Here is a 20,965-nt window from a genome sequence, read left to right on the forward strand (position 1 = left end):
AATAATTACTTTGCAAACTTCATAAAAATACAGATCACCCCATCCCAGACCTACTAAATCAGGATTAAGCAGGGAAGCACCTTGGAATCTGTATGTTTCCTTTCCCCCAGGAATTCTTATGATAGGTAAATTTGGAAAGGATTTCACTTCACTACACTATGTCATTGTGGCTAAATATTCTAGTTGGTTCTTTCGCTCCATAATATTTGGTCAAATTCTGTGATTTGTATTTTTCTTGTCTATTCGTTTATTGCCTATACATCTACTAGATTGAAAATTCAAGCTCCATGAGGGCATATATCAGGCCTGCTTCTTCACTACTGTATCCCCAGCACTAGAGCAGTGCTTTGTACGTACTTGATGTTCGGTAATATTTGTGGAATGAAAGAATGATTTTTTATACAATTTTGAAGATTACACTTTATTTACAGTCATTACAAAATATTGGCTATATTCCCTGTGTTGTGCAATACATCCTTGTAGGCTGTCTTACACCCAATTGTTTGTACTTCCCACTGCCCCATCTCTGTATTGTCCTTTCCCTTCCCCCTCACTGGTAATCACTAGTTTGTTCTTTATATCTGTGATTCTGCTTCTTTTTTGTTATATTCATTAATTTGTTGTATTTTCTAGATTCCATATATAAGTGATATCATATATATTTGTCTTTCTTGGTCTGACTTATTTCACTTAGCATAATGCCCTCCAAGTCCATCTATGTTGCTACAAATGGCAAAATTTTTGTTCTTTTTTGTGACTGAGTAGGATTGCAATGTGTGTGTGTGCGTGTGTGTGTACTGTATCTTCTTTATCCATTCATCTGTTGATGGATGCTTAGGTTGCTTCCATATCTTGGCAATTGTAAATAATGCTGCTATGAACATTGGAGTGCTTATATCTTTTTGAATTAGTGTTTCTGATTTTTCTTTTTTTTCTTTTGGATATGTACCCACGAGTGGAATTGCTGGATCATATGGTAGTTCTATTTTTAGTTTTTGGAGGAACTTCTATACTGTTTTTCATAGTGGCTGTATCAATTTACATTCCCACTAACAGTGTAAGAGGGTTTCCTTTGAAAGAACGAATGTTTAACAGAAAAGTGTGCCCTCTCTGTATAACACACAGAATACAAGGATATAATAATATACATTTAAACTAACAATAGTTTGGAATATTGTTTTATTATTTTAATAGAAATGTACTTAGAAGCTTATAGGGACTAAGAGTCCTCATTTTTAATAGCCATGATATTTGTGCTGTCAATACATAGGAGTTCTGGTTGAAAAGATACAGTTATTCTATAAATTTATGAGCAACTCTGGAGGGATAAAGATTATTCAAGAGACTAAAGATTTGGAAACCAGTTATCTCAAGTTCCAGTTTCCTCAGATAAGGAATCTGAGGCCCAGAGTGATAAAATAACTTAAACATGGACCACATAAAATGGGTGAAAAACTGTATATTTCAAAAGTAGGGGTATTTATCTTGAAAGAAAGAAACAAACATTCAAGTTGTCTGGTGGCCTAGTGGTTATGATTTGGCACTTTCACCACCATGGCCTGGGTTCAATCCCTGGTCGGGGAACTGAAATTCTGTAAGCTGTGTGATGCAGCCAAAAATAAATAAATAAATAAATACTCTTTACATAATTGATAGCTGGAATGTAGAAGAGGCTATTTGGGATAAGGTGGATCCAGAGTGAAAAACTGGAACCAAAGCCTAGATAATTAATAGGGCAATAAATACTGATTCAGTTTAAGGAAGAGCATTTTGAAAAAACTATCCAAAAACTGGACTGGGGAACCTTGCAAAGTAGTATGTTCCATATTCCTGAAATTTTCATGCAAAGACTGAATAGCCATCCACCTACAACGCTGAAGAAGGAACTTTTACATTAAATGGAAGTTTAGACTAGTTGACTTCTAAAATTACTTCCATCTTCTATGATTCTTTGAAAATGTAATAAACCCATTAACATTATGTTTGTATACCGAATCATTTTCCCGGTGCCTTCCAGTTTTGAGAAATATCCAGAGAGGAACTATGTCAGCCCTAGTATGTAATAAATCTCATATAATCCCAATGTTCACATATATTTTTTACTTTATCGCTATACATTCCATAATCACTCATTTCTCCCAAGAAAGGTGAAAAAGACAAGTTGAAAATAAATGAAAATTGGTTTCTGTTTTCTGTTTCTTTCTCTCTTTCCAATCCTTTATGACTCAAAGGAAGCAAAAAGCATCCTAAAAAGCACTGGTATTCTTCTTCTTCTGCCCACACCATCATTTTCCCAAGCATCCATGGCTAAGATTATTGTGGAAAAGAAGCTTCTGCGTTTAAAATTTGATAAGCGTCAGTATTCAAAGATAGGAAATAGAGAAAGTACATGACAATTTAATGGAACTTTAGTAAGAAGTTGAAATTCCTTATTTTTTATGAAGTCTAGTAGTTTATTCTCAATGAGACCATATAATGGGAAATTGAAATGGAACTATACTCTTTAAAATAGTATTTCTCCTATGGGAAAAGTTAGCAAAGCTAGGAAAATTAATATCCATAAATATTTTTCTTTTCTACCAGGTAATTTTCGCTTGGGAGCCTACAAAGCAATCCATGTGTTTCAGGTTTCACATTTAGCATTAAATGCCAAATACATCAAAGGTACTACATTTCCTGAACTTAAGGAGAAAATGCTCCCCCCCAAAAAAAATTATGAAGAAGAATTACTCTTCTTGGACTAAGTGGATAGTTCTTCTGTTTTGGCCTGCATTTTTTTTTTTTTTTTGCAGAATCTTACCACTTAAATGTTAACTTATTCATGTTTTTTGTTTACATTAGAGAATATCCAAGGTGGCTCTGTATTTATGCAGACCTTGTTGTATAGAAGAAATTCTACTTGGCATACAAAGAAAGGGTACCATAATCAAATTTAGATGTGAAATTATGAAGCGGTATTGAATGACTTTCTACACTAGAAGAGGATACGCAGGTTTTAAGAATTATTCTTCCCCTTTGTCGATTGGTGTGGCAATTCTACTTTGTAGAGTCACATGGTAAAACTATAAAGGTTTCAAAGTTTAATCATATAAAATGAGCTTTTTCATAATTGGATGAGAAACTTGAGAATGAAATTGGTTTTAGACTGCTGCTTCTGAAAATGTTGAAGTAGATATAATTTTCCCTACCCTTCCTACTAAGTACAACTAAAATCCCTGGATATTATATATAAAACAAACATAAGAAGACTGTGAAGGGTAGAAAGAAGTCTCATCTGCTAGGGACCACAGGACCTAAGGAAGATATAAAAATGTATCTATTCATTTATTTATTGTTAACCATTTTTAATTGAAGTATAGTTAGTTTACAATGCTGTGTAGTTTCAGGTGTACAGTAAAGTGATGCAGTTACATATATATGTGTGCGTATATATATATATTCTTCTTCAGATTATTTTCCATTAAAGGTTATTACAAGATATTGAATACAGTACCCTGTGCTATACAGTAGAGCCTTGTTGGTTATCTATTTTATACATAATAGTGTGTATACATTAATCCCAAACTCCTAATTTATCTCTTCCCCCACACTGCTATCCCCTTTGCTAATGTTTGTTTTGTATGTCTGTGATTCTATTTCTGTTTTATAAATAAGTTCATTTGTATCATCCTTTTAGATTCCACATATAAGTGATATCATATGATATTTGTCTTTGTCTGACTTACTCCACTTAATATGATAAACTCTAGGTCCATCCATGTTGCTGCATATGGCATTATTTCATTCTTTTTTATGGCTGTGTAATATGTATGCCATTGTATATATATATATATATATATATATATATATATATATACACCACATCTTTATCCATTTCTCTGGCAATGGACATTTATGTTACCCTATAACTATAAAGGAAATTGAACTCATCATTAAAAATCTCCCCCAAAAAAGAAATTTACAAGCACCCAAATCCTACAGCTAACATCATACTTTAATGATGAAAAATAGAATGCTTTCCCCCTGAGACCAGAAACAAGATGTCCCCTCTAACCACCTTTATTCAATATAGTACTGGAAGTTCTAACCAGTGCAATAAATTAAGAAAAGGAAATAAAAGAAACACATGATTGGCTGTGTAGAAAATCCTAAAGAATCTACAAAACACTCTGACAACTAATAAGTGAATTCAAAGTCTCTGGATAGAAGATCATCATATAAAAATTAATTGCATGTCTATATGGTAAAAATGAATGCAATGAAATTGAAATTTAAGATATTTATACATTATTTGTAATCACTCAAAAAATCAAATACATGTAACTCTAACAAAACATGTAAAGGACTTGTTTGCTGAAAACTACAAAATGCTAATGAAAGAAATAAAAGAAATTCTAAATAAATGGAGAGACATTCTGTGTTCGTGTACTGGAAGACTCGACATAGTAAAAATGTAAACTCCCCCCAAATTGGTATTCAGGTTTAACATAATTCCTATAAAATTCCAGCAAGATTGTTTGTTGATGTTGACAAGATAATTCTAAAATTCATATGGAAAGGAAATATACTAGTATAGCTGGAACAGTTCTGGAAAAAAAGAATAAAGTGGAAGAAATCCATCTTTGCAATTTCAAGACTTATTATATAACTACACTAATCAAGACTGTGGTATTGGCAGGTTGATAAGACGTATAGATCATTGGAACAGAATAGAGAGCCCAGAAATAGCCCTGCACAACCATGGCCAGCTTAGTTGATTTTTGACAAAGTTGTGAAAATAATTCAATGGAGGAAGTCTTTTCAAGAAATGGTGCTGGAACAATTGGATATCTATAGGAAAACATAAATTAACCTTGAAGTAAATATCACACCTTATACAAAAGTGAATTCATAATGGATCAGAGATTTAAATGTAAAAAATAAAACTGTAAAAGTTTTAGCTAGCATAGGAGAAAATCTTTGTGGCCTAGGGCTTGGTGAAGAATTCTTAGGAAAATGACTAAAACCATAATCCATAAAAGAAAAAAGAAATAGTTGTTTGGACTTCATCAAAATTAAAAAACTTTTGTGCTGCAAAAGATCAGGATGATGAAAACACAGGCTACAGATGGGGAGAAAATGTTTGCAAACCACATCTGACAAAGGACTCATATTTGCTACAGAATGGAAGAAAATTTTGCAAAACCACGTATCTGACAAAAACTCATATCTAGAATATATAAAGTACTCTCAAAACTCAGTATTAAAGAAAAAACCAAGTCAATTACAAAATGGGCAAAAGATATGAAGAGACATTTCACTGATATTTGGATGGCAAAAATCACATGAAAAGATTTTCAACATCATTAGCTGTTGGGAAAATCAAATTAAGAACTTGATGATCTATTACTACATGCACAAATGAGAACAGCTAAAAAAAAATTACTTGTGATACCAAGTCCTGGCAAGAATGCCAAGAAACTGGACCTCTCATACATTACTGGTAGGAATGTAAAATGGCACAAATTTCATGGAAACAATTTGGCAGTTTATTTTAAAATTAAACATGTAATTATATTAGACCCAGCAATTGCATTCTTGGATATTTATCCTAGAGAAATGAAAACTTAGCACAAAAACCTGTACATGGATGTTCATAGAAGCTTTTTAGTTGTATGGAATAGCCAAAAATTAGAAACAACCCAAGTATCCTCCAACAAGTGAAGGGTTAAACAAGCATTGCAAAGAAACGGAAACAAAATGGCACATAAGTATCATGGAAGACTATTTAGTAATAAAAAGGAATGGACTATTGATATACGTAACTTTAATAAATCTCCGGGAAATTATGCTGAATGAGAAAAGCCAATTTCTTGAAATTTTTGAAGTCACATGCTGTGTGACTCTGTTTATATAACATTCTCAAAATGACACAATTATAGAGGTAAAAAACAGATTGGTGGCTGCCAGGGGTTGAGCATGGTGGGAGGGAGGAGAAGAATGGTGTGATAAAGTAATATAGAATTGTACACACATGTTGTACAATATCATTTTCATTTTTCTGTTATGGTGCTGTAATTATGTAAAATGTAAATTGGAAGAAACTGAGGGAAGACCAATTTTTGCAACTTCCTGTGACTCCAAATTTATTTTTACTATAAAAAGTTTTAAAAATTGGTTCTAGATCTAATAAAATGAAATTTTAGAATACTTAAAATATCCAGGTAATCATTATGGATCCAAACAAAGTTACTAGAAGGCACATTTTCACCTAGGAAGAGCAAAGGGAATAGGATATGAACTATATTTAGAGCTGCATGCCTGGTCCCTTTTGGAAAAGAACCAATTCATGTTTCTTTTGAAATATTTAGTGGATTATTTTCACCAGAAAAACAAAAACAAAAAAGTGTTCTGCAATGAGCTGCATGTTGCTTGCAAGTCTGAATATTTAGATAAATATTTCTTCTAATATTTTAAAATAAAAGTAATTATTTTCATTTTAGCTTATTGAGTAAGAAAAACCAGAATTATTCTAGGTACCTATTTATTCTTTTTAATCATATTTTATGCAGCATCCATTCATTATTTTAATGCTGTGAACTGCTAAGGTTTCTATTTTTACAAAACTTTCTCCTGTATTTCTCTTATAAAGACTTGGATTGGAAATCGAAGAAGGAAATATCGTTTAATGGGGATTGAAGTTCCACCTCCAAGAGGAGGCCCTGCTGATTTTTCTGAGCAGCCCGAATCTGTTTCTTTATCTACACTCACACCAGGAGAGGAAGCTGGTCCTGAAGTAGGAGAGGATAATGACAGAAATGATGACGTATCCATCTGTTTGTCTGAAGGAAGCTCTCAAGGTATTTTATATGCTACATCTCTTAATGATATCTTTTGTGAATTTGATGCATTTTTACTTGCTTTTCAGCTTACTGCACTTCAGATCTAAAGTTCTCAAAACATTTGGTTAAACATTCAAAAAGAAATAGACATATTTTTATTTATTTTTATTCTATTTTAAAAGAATTAAAGCGTGTAACGTTTAGATATACATGTATGTAGTGAAATGATTACTACAGTGAAGCTAATTAACCTATCCATCTCACATAGTTACCTTTGTGTGTTTGTGTGGTGAAAGCACCTGAAATCTACTCCCAAAGCAAATTTCCAGCATTTGGTACAGCATATAGTACAGTTGACCCTTAAACAACATGAGTTTGAACTGCACTGGTCCACTTTCAATAAATACATTGGAAAATTTTTTGGAGATTTGCAACAATTGGGAAAAACTTTCAGACAAACCATGTAGCCTAGAAATATGCAAAAAAAGAAAAGAAAAAGGTATGTCATGAATGCATAAAATATACATAATATACATATAACATACACAATATGTGTTAATCAACTGTTTATGTTATTGGTAAGGCTTCTGGTCAACAGTAGGCTAGTAGTAGTTAAGTTTTGGAGGGGTCAAAAGTTATACTTGGACTTTTAACTGTGCAGACGGGTCTGTGCCCCTAACCCCCACATTGTCCAAGGGTCAACTGTATTGTTAACTTTAGTCATCATGCTCAAAATTAGTTATCTAGACTTATTCATCCTATGTAATTGCAACTTTGTACCCTTTGACCAATATTTCCCCATTTTTCCCACCTCCCCACCCTGGTACCTACCATTCTACTCTCTGCTTCTACGTATTTGACTTTTTTTTTGATTCCACATTTAAGTGAGATCATGCAGTATTTTTCTTTCTGTGTTTGGCTTATTTTAGTTAGCATAATGTCCTCTAGGTTCATCCAAGCAGTCGCAAATGGCAGGATTTTTTTTAAAAGACTGAGTAATATCCCATTTTGTATACATACCAGTTTCTTTATCCATTCATTCATCTATCAATGGACACTTAGGTTGTTTCCATACTTTGACTACTGTGACTAATGCTGCAATGAACGTGGAAGCGCAGATACCTCTTTGAGGTACTGATTTCATTTCTTTTGGATATATACCCAGAAAAGGGATTGCTAGATCATATGGTAGTTTTATTTTTAATTTTTCAGGAACTTTCATACTGTTTTTCATAATGGCTCTACCCTTTGTTTCCATATCCTCACCAACATTTGTATTTTATCTTTTTGATTTTTAATGCTTCCATCTAAGCAGTCTCCCACATCATCATCACAAAAAGTAACATTCATCTACCACAATAATGATCTCCCATGCATAGAAATATTGGTTATTACAACAATCCATAGATTATAGTACATGATTTTTTTAATTTTATTAGAATTCTAGTCAATTTAGGTTAGAACATTTCAAATACATTGTAATGAAAGACAGTATGGTATAGTGTGACAAACCCCAGGCTAGTGGCTGGACAACCTGGGTGCAAGTCCTAGATCTTCCACTAGCTGATTATGTGACTTCGGGTGAAGTATTTAATTCATCAGGCTTTAGTTTTCTCATCTGGAAAATAAGGGAATTAGGCTGGATCATCTTTATAATACTTCTCAGAGTTTCCCTAAATGATAATTCAAATAATAACATGCAGTTATACCATTTGTCCATGAGAAGTATCTTTCATTTGACTTCAAGCATGGAAACAGTCCTCTCCTGACACCTTTTTAATGAACACTTTTATTGAGGTTTAATTTACATAGAATAAAATTCATCCATTACAAAAATAGAATTCAGTGATTTTTAGTAAATTGTATAGATTTCTACAACCATCACCATCACTGAAATCAAATTTTAGAATAATCACTTCATATCACTAAAATCCAATTACAGAATATTTTCATCACTTCAAAAAATTTCAAAAAATATGAGCCCATTTTCAGCCAATACCCACTCCCACTCCAAACCTAGGCAACCACTGATCTGATTTCTGACTATATAAATTTGTCTTTTCTGGGCATTTCACATAAATGAATCATATAATATATAGTGGAGTTTTTCTTTTTTGCATCTGTAATTGAGAGCAAGAATTTTGCATTGGCCCATTTTGTTTGTTTTTATTTTATTGATTAGGATATTAACACTATATTTTCCAGTTTATTTTTGCCTTCTAAATTTGCTTATGGGGTTTTCAAATGTCAGAACTTTTGTTTGTAATTTTTATGTTGTCAAATATACCAATTCTTTCCTTTATGGTTTGTGACTTTGGTGTCGATTACAAAATCCTTCTTTGTACTACAGTTATGTAAACATACCCCATATTTGCTTCGTGTATCCTGATGGTTTCATTTTTACAATGTGTTATTTATCCCACCTAGAAATTGTTTTGCTTTCAGGTGTGTGAAAACAATACATAATTTTATTTTTCCAAATGATTAACCAATTCTGCCACACTATTTGTTGAATAATTCAGCATTTTTACAGTGAGTTTGTTTAGCTTTTTTAAATCAAAGATAGATAAATAGATGATATATAGATTGAGAAGTAGATAGACACACATTCATGTCTGTATACATACACACATCAATTAAATTCTGGATTTCCTTTTATGTTTGATTAATGTGATTGTTTATAATCATGGTTTTATAAGATATCTGAAGATTTGTCAAGGCTCTCATTCTTAGCTCTTGTAGCACACCAGTTCTTCTAGGTGAACTTAGTTCATACCTTTACCCAGTCCCCAAATTCATTTAAGATCTTTATGGGTACTGCACTAAATGGGTAGCATAATGTGGGAAGATGAAAGCAGTTTTTCATGTGGTGAGTTTTAGATGATGGCAGGACATCTATGTGGAGCTGTCCAGCAGACCCTTGGATAATATGGGTCCGGAGCTCAGAAGAAGGGATACGATATGAGAAGAAATATTGGAATCACCCACATTGAGGCCAAAAAAATTTCTAGCCATAGAAATAGATGATTTAGCTCTGTGAGAAAATGGAAAACAGGAAAGGAAGATGGACAAGGAAAGTGTGTTGAGAAATATCCATATTTCTGGAGGAGAATAGGGAGCCATTGAAAGAACATTCAAATATAGGGGAGTCACGATAGTATGTTATTACTAAAACCAAGGAAAGAAAGAGATTTCAGAAGGAAGAGGCATCGTTATCTCAATGATTTCATAGGGGTTGAGCAGAAATTCTTCTCATATAAGGCATCTAAAATGGTTAAAGGTATATAAGTGGATGATAGAACTATGGTACTAGGGAATAGAAGGAGAGGGATATGGGGAGCTGTTATTCAATGGATATAAAGTTACAGTTACATAAAAAGAATAAGTTCCAGAGAACTGCTGAACAACTCGGTGCCTATGGTTAGTAATAAGTGATTGTATACTTAAAAACTTAAAGAGGGTAAATCATGTTAACTGTTTGTAACACAAAAAACAAGCGATGTTACTCAGCCCAAGCTTGCTCTGCTATCCTCATAACAGGCCAATGAATCAGAGAGGAGGTGTTGAGGCAAGGAATACGACTTTATTCGGAAAGCTCACGAACCGTGAAGATGGAAGAATAGTGTCTTTAAAAAACCATCTTATTGGGGTCTGGATGCCAGTTTGTTTTACAGAATCAAAGAGGGAGAGGCTGTGAGGAAGTAAAGTTAAAGGGCCGTCAGTCTTACAAAAGATCTCGGGGAATAACCAGCCTCAGTGAGGGGATATGTTAATTTCAGCCATTCACTCAGGTGGACAGGGCAGATTGTCTGCCTGTGAGCTGAACAGAGACACTTTAGTTTAACATTCAGGCAGAGGGGCAGAGTTCCCTGAGGCAGGCTATCATGTATGATTATAATAACAAAAGCAGCAAAAAGCAAAGTTTAAAATGAAAGAAACAGATTTAACATGCAGTCTGATTTAGCTCTACATGGTTACAGGGACACCAGGAAACTTTTGGAAGTGATGGATGTGTTTATTACCTGGATTGTGGTGATGGTAACAAAAGTGTATACATGTTCAAACTCACTGAATTGTATACATTAATTATGTGCAGCTTTAGTGTACAAATATTTTCAGTGATTCTAAATAGATCCTTAGAGAATGATGTCTGGCAGCTATTTAAGGGATAGTGAGGAAGTAGGGATTTGTGTATTTCTATGGATGAGTGGAAGAGCTGTGAGGAAATATTCTGATAAAAGGAAATTGCATAAGCCCCTAAGGGGAGTTTCATTCTCTAACACTGACTACACTGCCTAAAAGGGAATTTTAAAAAATAAGTATTGGCTCAATAAAAGTTCTAAAAATAATAATAATAATAAAGTGGCAAAGGGAAATTTAAATTCAACTATGGGACATCAATCATACAGGAATATATAATTATGTTAGACTCATAAGCCTTCATCATATTTTCTAGTATTTACCATCTTCAGAAAGAAACATTTTAAATTAATCAAAATAATTATTTAGGAATGTTTTATTGTTGTGTTTAACATGAAAGAATTTGTGTATAGATATCTGTGTGTGTATGTACGTGCCTATTGTGTGTTTTAACCAGTTGGCTGTTTTTTGTTTCATTTTTAATGTTGATGATTTTAGGGAATATGAAAGTTCTCCACAGCTTTGAAGACTGAAAAGATTGCTTAGATGTTGTGCTCTGTAGTTAGTAATAATGAAATAATGCTTTGTCCATAGGAAACAGTAACTTTACTACAAGGACACAGTTCTGTTCTGATTACAGGAGATCTATGAGTAACATGACTATTTCAAAACCAATAGATTATTGTTGTTTTTAGACATTAGGTACTGATGCTGTGTTTTCTTGGGTCACTTGGTGCTCTAATTCCTGATAGAACTGTTACTTTGAAGTGAGTGATGCAAGCATATCTGGCTTATTAACAGAGTGGAGAAAATAGTTTTGTTTGTTTGAAAGAGAAAAATGAATTGTACCTTCTATTTCCATGATGAGTGTTCAGCAAATCTCTAGGAACTCTTGAGCATTGGTGCCTAGAAAGCTCTTCATTGGCTCTGACCATTGACCTAGATAATGTTTAAACAATTCAAAATAGAAAATAGAAAATATCAACCTGAGTTCTGATAATGTTTTATATTTGTAGCTATTTCCTTGTAGTTTGGGTATGTCGATTAAAAAAAAATTGCACAACCTGAGAGTTGCGAGTTGAGTTTATTTGTGGCAAAATTAGGACTGCAACCCAGAGACAGCATCCCAGATAGCTCTGAGAGCTGTTCCAAAGAGGCAGGGGGGAAGATTAGTATATACGTATTCTTGGTAAAGGAGGAGTACATGCAATCAAACACATTTTTTGGTAGGGAGTTTCTGCTAGTCAGGAGGAGCATACGTCACCATGTAGGGATTTAATGCTTTCCTAGATATGAAGAGATGCAAGCGTTGAGCTCATAAAATCAGCTCCTGAAAACATCTAACTATCTGAAGACCTGTTTTGCCCATCCTCCAAAGCACAGAGTGCCTCATTCCTGGTCTCCACCCTGAATTCCCTTCAGGGGATGTGGAAGGTCAGTAGCTACAGCAGCACAAAGTGATTTAATTCCTGTACAGGCAGATGGCAAGTTCCAATTTATAGTTGACAGGTACAAACTTAAATAAAAACCTACAAAGCCTGCTTTTTCAAAAGACAGCTTATTTTTGTATTTTTGAAAAGATAGCCCATCATGTAATATACTTGTATGTTTTTTTACTTCTGTTTATCCGTCTGTACATTGTTACTGCCAAGGATGGAATTCAGTGGAATCTTTGCTTGTATTTATTTGTTCTAATATGTGTAAAAAAACTAATAAGTATTGGGTTGCCAAAAGTTTTGTTTGTTTTTTTCCAGAAGATGGCTTCACTAGCACTTAGTTATCTTTAATTTCATTTGAAACAATTTTGTTAGATTGTATGTGATAGCTATCATATCAGTGTGTATTTAAAAAAAGATATCAAAATTGGTGAATTTTTGTGTAACCAATTTAATATTGAAGATGGAAGAAAAAAGCAACATTTTCTGAATATTATGCTTTATTATTTCAAGAAAGGTAAAAATACAACTGAAACGCAAAAAAAAGCAATTTGTGCAGTGTATTGAAAAGGTTCTATGACTGATCAAACGTGTCAAAAGTGGTTTGTGAAGTTTCATGCTGGAGATTTCTTGCCAGACGATGCTCCATGGTCAGGTAGACCAGTTTAAGTTGATAGCAATCCAATCAAAACAATAATTGAGAACAATCAACGTTATACCACGCGGAAGATAGCTGACATATTCAAAATATCCAAATCAAGCACTGAAAATCATTTGCACCAGCTTGATTATGTGAATTGCTTTGATGTTTGGGTTCCACATAAGTTAAGCGAAAAAAACCTTCTTGACCATATTTCTGCATACAATTCTCTACTGAAACATAATGAAAACATTTCGTTTTTAAAACAAATTGTGATGGCTGATGAAAAGTGGATACTGTACAATAATTTGAAATGAAAATGATTGTGGGGCAAGCAAAATGAACCACCACCAACCACACCAAAGTCTGGCCTTCATCCAAAGAAGGTGATGTTGTGTATGTGGTGGGATTGGAAGGGAGTCCTCTCTTATGAGCTCCTTTCAGAAAACTAATTAATTCCAAGTGCTGCTCTCAATTAGACTGACTGAAAGCAGCACTCGACAAAAAGCATCCAGAATTAGTCAACAGAAAATGCATAATCTTCCATTAGTATAACGCAAGACCACATGTTTCTTTGCTAACCAGGCAAAAACTGTTACAGCTTGGCTGGGAAATTCTGAGTCATCCACCATATTCACCAGACATTGTACCTTCAGATTTCCATTTATTTCAGAAAAAAATGGAAAAAAAAATTTCAATTCCCTGGAAGACTGTAAAAGGTACCTGGAGCAGTTCTTTGCTCAAAAAGATAAAAAGTTTTTGGAAGATGGAATTATGAAGTTGCCTGAAAAATGGCAGAAGGTAGTGGAACAAAAGGGTGAATACATTGTTCAATAAAGTTCTTGGTGAAAATGAAAAATGTGTCTTTTATTTTTACTTAAAAACCTGAAGGCACTGTTTGGCCTTTGGGGAAAAAGTGAGTTAATTTTAAGGTTGCTAATGGACTGCTGCTCCTACACTGGCATCCTTTGTCATTTAATAGCGTGCTCTCTAGACAGCTGGCATAGTAATCTAGACCTAATGAGAAAAAGGAGAGATAATTTAATGCATGAATCAAAATACACTATGATGGGAAGTGAGATTGTCTAGAATTCCTCTCGGTGGCTTATTCTTCATAGCTGCATGGTAACCTTTTCATTCTCATCAGAAATTGCAAAATAAAAGCAAAAAAGAATTCTCAAATACTGAAAAGAATCTTTTTCTTTATGATTTCCTACTAGTTTTGTCCTGTTATCATCCTCATTTTACTGACGGAGAATACTAATCTGATAGATTTAACTGTGTGATTCTTTTGTGACAATTAAGTGAATTGTATCATCTGGCCTAGATTAATTATCATACCTTTTAAATATGCTAACCGTATTCTCTTCCAGTTATGAAAATGTAGCCGAATGTATATTTACTTTCTTTCCATTAATTCCATCTTAGAGATATAGAGACAAGATAATCAGAGTAGCTTCCCATACTATTTCAAAAAACTAAAAACTTGAAAAAACAGGGTCCTTTAAAATATAGCTGTTGATTCAATAGGATTAGTCTCCTAAATGTCTAAGAAGGAAAAATGTCTAAATCAGGGCTCACAGTTTACATGTCAAAAAACAATTAAAATCACTTTAAAATAGTCTAGAAAAAACTGTACAAGCAAAAACAAGGATTATTTTTTAAAACACAGTGAAAGGCAGAGTTAGCCAAAATCATGAAAAAGTGCTGTTGATCTTTTAGCAGTTTCAAGTCCATTCTTTTGCTTCTGGGGGAGAGGGTACTTCTCTGATACAGAGCTTCTGACCTACCTCCAATTTCCACCTTCTACTTCCACCTTAGCTTCTTCCATTTCCTTTGCTTTTCCATGTGTGGAGGGGAAGTGAAAGGAGATGTGGTTGGGATTGATAAAGAAAAAGCTACCTCGATTCACTCCCCTCCCCACCCAACTGCAAACTTTAGCAAAAGTAATAGATGACTCAGCTCCTTAATTTCAAGTTTTATGTCTACCAAAATATATTTATGGTTGAGCAACTTTAAAGATTTATACTATCCTGAGATGCGAACTGTCTAAAGTATAGGAACAATTAACATCTATGATATTAAATTAGTTAAATTTAATAACAAAGCCTCTTTTCAGCTGTATCTATTATGTGTGTGGGTATGCACATGAAAAATAATTCTGCAAACAGTTACTTGGTGTAAGCATGTGGCCACCACATAGAGTGCCCTCTAGAGTTTTCACTGATTAATAATTCTACTTATTTATTTTCCAATTGAGACACATTGACTATTTAGTTTTCAAACTTTTACTAATGTGAAAGTTATTTGTAAGCAAAAGAAAACATCTTATTCAGCTGTATCATTTCATACCTTTTTATTTTAGAAATCCTCAAAACAGTTTTTATATACATCTTATAAAAGAATCAGATGATGGATGAATCTGTTGCTGGTAAAGCAGAACTGTGTACCAAGTCATGAGCAAGTGAGACAGAAATGTAAGGCAAACCTCTAAGTAATGATGCCAGTAATGATCTGCTGATGAGGATTATAACTTGTATTCCTGGGGCACCAGTACTAATGCCAGCTCTGCAGCTAAATCTGATGACAATTTTCCCTTCCTTCATTTCATTTAGTTGCTGATTACACAGGACTTGAAATGCAGTGATTTGAAATGTCCAACTAATGAATAAAGTTTCCTCTATCTAGGAATGATTCTTATAGAAAAAAAATTGAATCAAATTTATAGTGCACTTTGCATTAAAACTCTGGTAAAGTTTCCCCAAATATCTTTAATTCTCAGTGTACTCATATGTAAGTTCCTGGATAAGCAATGTTTTCCTCCTAGTCATCGCCCATGTTCATACAGAGCACCCTTATATGTCTTTCCATGGGAAGGAATGGACTCAAAAAATCTTAGGAGAACTGATTTTTGTTCTGCTTTCTACGGTGAAATAAATTGTTCGTTACCAAAGTGCAGAGAACTTCCACTAGTATTTATCCAAATAATCTCTATGACAAGGCTGTGCAGAAAGAAAAGAGAGAAACATTACTGCCCTGTTTTTCTAAGGGGTAGAGGTGGGGGACATCTAAGACAGAGGATTATCTTGTAGACACACTATGTTGTAAATTAGCCACTCCCCCTAGCTCAGCACAAAAAACATTTTAGTAGACTGATTTTTCTGAATTAATTTTTCTTTTTTTTTTTTCATTTCTCATTTTTAAACTATTGAGGTTTTTAAAAAATTTCATTGTTATTTTATTAGTATCAGAGCTGGAGATTGACTACTCATTCATATTTACAGTATGCTAACTTCTTTTTCCAGTTTCGTTGAGATATAATTGACATACAGCACAGTGTAAGTTTAAGGTGTACAAACATAATGATTCGACTTACATACATTATCAAATGGTAATCACAAAACTTTTAGTAAAAATCCCTCACCTCATATAGAAATGACATTAAAAAAATAGCAAAAATATTTTTTTTTTGATGAGAGCTCTTAGGACTCACTCTCTTAACAATTTTCATTTATAACCCATAGCAGCATTAATTATTTTATCATGTTGTGCATTACACCCTTAGTATTTATTTATCTTATAACTGGAAGTTTGTAGCTTTTGACCACCTTCATCCTATCTCCCATCCCCCCACCCCCTGCCTCTGGTAGACACAAATCTGATCTCTTTTTGTATGAGTTTGTTTGTGAAGTATAATTGACCCACAACACTTTGTTAATTCCTGATATAAAACATAGTGATTCAATGTTTCTATACATTTCAAAATGATCACCATGACAAGTATAGTCATCTGTCACCACACAAAGATATTATGTAATTATTGACTATAGTTCCCCACACTGTACATTTCATACCTGTAACTAATTTATTTTGTAGTTGAAAGTTTCTACCGGTTAATCTTCCTCAACTATTTCTCTCCTCCCCCAGCCCCACCCCATCTGACAGCCACCTGTTTGTTCTCTGTATCTATGACTCTATTTCTTTTTGATTAGTTTGTTCATTTGTTTTGTTTTTTAGATTCCTCATATAAGTGAAATCACACAGTATTTCTCTTTCTCTGTTTGACTTATTTCATTTAGCATAATACCCTCTAGACTCATCCATGCTTTTGCAACTGGCAAGATTTCATTATTTTTATGGCTGAGTAATATTCCATTGTGTGTGCGTGTGTGTGTGTGTGTATCAGATTTTCCTTTATCTGTTTATCTATCAATGGGCATTTAAATTGCTTCTATTTCTTGGCTATTGTAAGCAATGTTGCAATGAACACAGGGCTGCATATATCTTTTTGAATTAGTGTTCTCATTTTCTTTGGTGAATACCCAGAAGTGGAATTGCTAGATCATATGGTAGTTTTATTTTTAATTTTTGAGGAGTCTCCATGCTGTTTTCCACAGTGTCTGTCAGCACCAATGTACATTCCCACTAACGGGGTATGAGGGTTCCCTTTTCTCCACATCCTCGCCAACAGTTGTTATTTCTTATCTTTTTGATAATAGACATTCTGACAGATGTGAAGTGATATCTGACTGTGGTTTTGATTTGTATTTCCCTGATGATTAGTGATTTTGAGCATCTTTTCCTGTTGGTCAATCTCTATGTCTCCTTTGGGAAAATGTCTGTTCAGGTCCTCTACTCACTTTTTAATTGGATTGTTTGTGTTGTTGATATTGAGTTATATGAAATCTTTGTATATTTTGGATCTTAACCTCTCAGTTACATCCTTTGCAAATACTTTCTCCCATTCAGTAGGTGGCCTTTTCATTTTGTTGACAGTTTCCTTCACTGTGCAAAACCTTTTTAGTTTGATGTAGTCTCATTTGTTTATTTTTGCTTCTGTTTTCCTTGACTGAGGATATATATCAAAAAAAATATTGCTAAGGCTGATGTCAAAGAACTTATTACCTATGTTTTCTTCTATAAGTTTTATGATATCAGGTCTTACATTTAAACCTTTAATCTTTTTTGAGTTTTTGTATATGGTGTGAGAAAGTAGTCTATTTTGATTCTTTTCTGTGTAGCTGTCCAGTTTTTTCAACACTGTTTATTGAAGAAGCTGTACTTTCCCCACTGTATATTCTGCCTCCCTTGTCATAGATTAATTGCCCATGTAAGTATGGGTTCACTTCTGGGCTCTCTATTTGGTTCTGTTGTTCTATGTATCTGTTTTTGTGCTAGAACCTACTGTTGATAACTGTAGCTTTGTAGTGTAGTATGAAATCAGGGAGTGTGATACCTCTTGTTTTGTTCTTCTTTCTTAAAATTGTTTCAGCTACTTGGGGTCTTTTGTGTTTCCATACAAATTTTAGAATTATTTTTTCTAGTTCTTTGAAAAATGCCATTGATATTTTGATAGGGAATGCATTGAATCTATAGATTGCCTTGGGTAGTATGGTTCTTTTAATAATATTAATTCTTCCAACCCATGAACATAGAATTTCTTTCCATCTGTCTTGTCATCTTCAATTTCTTTCCTTAGTATCTTATAATTTTCAGAGTACAGTTCTTTTACCTCCTTAGTTAGATGTATTCCCTGGTAATTTATTCTTTTTGATGTGATTGTGAATGGGATTGTTTTCATAAATTCTCTTTCTGGTAGTTCACTGGTAGTGTATAGAAACACAATAGATTTCTGCAAATTAATTTTCCATCCTTCAACTTTACCATATTCATTGATGAATTCTAGTAGTTTTTGGCGGTGTCTTTAGTATTTTCTTTGTATATTGTCATATCATCTGCAAATAGTAACAGTTTTCCTTGTTCCTTTCCAATTAGGATGTATTTTTTTTTTCTTATCCAATCGCTATGGCTAGGACTTCCAATACTATGTTGAATAAAATTGGTGAGAGTTCCTCTCACTGATGGGCAGAGTTGAGTCCCACAGTCTCTGACTGTGGGGCCTTGGGAGTCCTGGGGTTAGCACAGGTGTACTAGTGACCTGGGCCAGGTCCTGGGCACTCTGGTAGATGTGGTCAGGTCCTGAAGCAGCTGGGATCTTAGGAAATCCTAAGGCAGTCAACCTGCTACTGGGTGAGACAGTCCCTGCCTAGCTAGCTGTTTGGCCTGGGATATCCCAGAACTGGTGCCCACCAGTTAGTGGGTGGGATGAGTCCCCGCACTAATAAGCTAGAGGGGGGATTCCAAAATAGTGTTTACTAGCACCAGTGTCCTTGGGGGGATGAGCTCCCAAATGGCTACTGCCAGCATCTATATCTCCAAGGTGAGTTTCAATTGCCTCCTGCCTCTCCAGGAGACTCTCCAAAGATCAGCAAGTACATCTGACCCAGGCTCCTTTCAAATTACTACTTTGTCCTGGATCTTGGAGGGTGTAAAATTTTCTGTGTGACCTTTAAGAGTGGAGTCTTTTTCCCACAGCCTTCTGGCTCTCCTGAAAGTAAGCCCTGCTGCCTGTCAAACCCAAACAATTTGGGGGTCTCATCTTCCCAGTGCAGGACCCCTGGGCTGGGGAGCCTGATGTGGGGCTCAGATCCCTTGCTCCTTGGGGAGAACCTCTGCAATGATAATTATCCTCCTGTTTGTGGATCACCTCCGCCAGAGGTATGGGTCTTCGCTATACTGTGTCTTCACCCCTCCTACCTCTCTTCTTGTGGTTCTTTCATTATATCTCCAGCAGTAACACATCTTTTCTGCTAGTCTTCATGTTGCTCTCATGGATAGTTGCTCTGCAAATAGCTGCAATTTTGGTATGCCCATGGGAGGAGGTGAGCTCGGAGTCTCCCTACTCTCCCACCTTGGCCACTCCCCCTACAATATCAGAATACTAAATTTTGATCATAAAAGGAATACATGTTCATTATAGAAAATATTGGAACATACAGTGAAAAATTAGAAATAATCCTACCCCTCAGTGATATCCTTTATTGAAATGGGGGTGAGAAAATATTTATGCCAGTGTTTTCTCTTTACATATATACAAGATTGTTTGCGTGTGTGTGTACACTCAAATACATATCCCTTTTTACCAAATTGAGAATATACTATATTTATAGTTTTATATTATATAGGTGAACATTATTTTTATCACTTTTTCTTATTAAAATGAGCCATACATGTTTATTGTAGAAAATATTTAAATATAAATAAGCAAATGGAAGAAAATAAGAATTATCAAAGCAAGTAAATTAGACAAAATGAAGAGCAATAAAAATAGCCTGTAATTCCATTCAGAAATAATAATGGCAATGTTTTGGTGTAAATAGTGTCAGTCTTTTTTTTTCTCCATGAAAATATTCACTTTTTTCTTTTACAAATTTAAGATCACAGTGTACCTATATAGCAGATTTTGTCACCTTCAGTTTTTCTCCTTCCAATAGATCATGAATATTTTCTTTGTTAACAACTATTCTACTTCATTTTTAGTGGCTTTCTAGTATTTAATGTAAAGATAAGCCCTACATGATTTATCCACGCCTTCACTGTTAATCATATAGGTTGCTTCAGTTTTTTTTCAATTATAAACAGCACAGTAATGACCATCCTTAAATTCGAATCCATCCACACTTATTTCCTTTGAACACACTGTTGGAATAGCCATTTGTGTCTTTTTGTAATGGAGATATTATTTAAGTGATTTTGAAATAAGCATTCTCAATAAAGTTTTAAGGAATGAAAAATGAAATCATGGCCTTCTTTGTTTCTATAGAGGAATCCAATGAAGTTGTTCCAAATGAGGCAAGGGCTCATAAGGAGGAGAATCACCATGTGGTATCTGCAGATAATGTGGTATGTACATTTTGAAATTCTTTCCTCATTACGTGATGGATTCCAAGGATTTGTTTCCAGTTGGTGACAATATCAGCATTGTCAGAATAAAGTCTTGCTCTACTTCACAAACTGAAACGGATCTGTTACCAATGCAAAGATATATCTTACAGGGTTTAATAAATGAAATTTAAAGCAATGTCATT

At 34.2% G+C, this 20,965-nt stretch overlaps 1 protein-coding gene across 1 annotated transcript in view; it reads left to right on the plus strand.

The window, feature by feature from the left end:
- HDX (highly divergent homeobox) overlaps positions 1-20,965 on the plus strand; it is a 129,265-nt gene that overhangs the window by 94,998 nt on the left and 13,302 nt on the right. Inside the window, exons 5-6 of the mRNA XM_057719049.1 lie at positions 6,632-6,839; positions 20,701-20,780. Coding sequence (XP_057575032.1) covers positions 6,632-6,839; positions 20,701-20,780 — 288 coding nt within the window. The remainder of the gene's footprint in view (positions 1-6,631; positions 6,840-20,700; positions 20,781-20,965) is intronic.

Source organism: Hippopotamus amphibius, chromosome X (assembly GCF_030028045.1).
Source record: "Hippopotamus amphibius kiboko isolate mHipAmp2 chromosome X, mHipAmp2.hap2, whole genome shotgun sequence".
Classification (NCBI taxonomy): Eukaryota; Metazoa; Chordata; class Mammalia; order Artiodactyla; family Hippopotamidae; genus Hippopotamus; species Hippopotamus amphibius.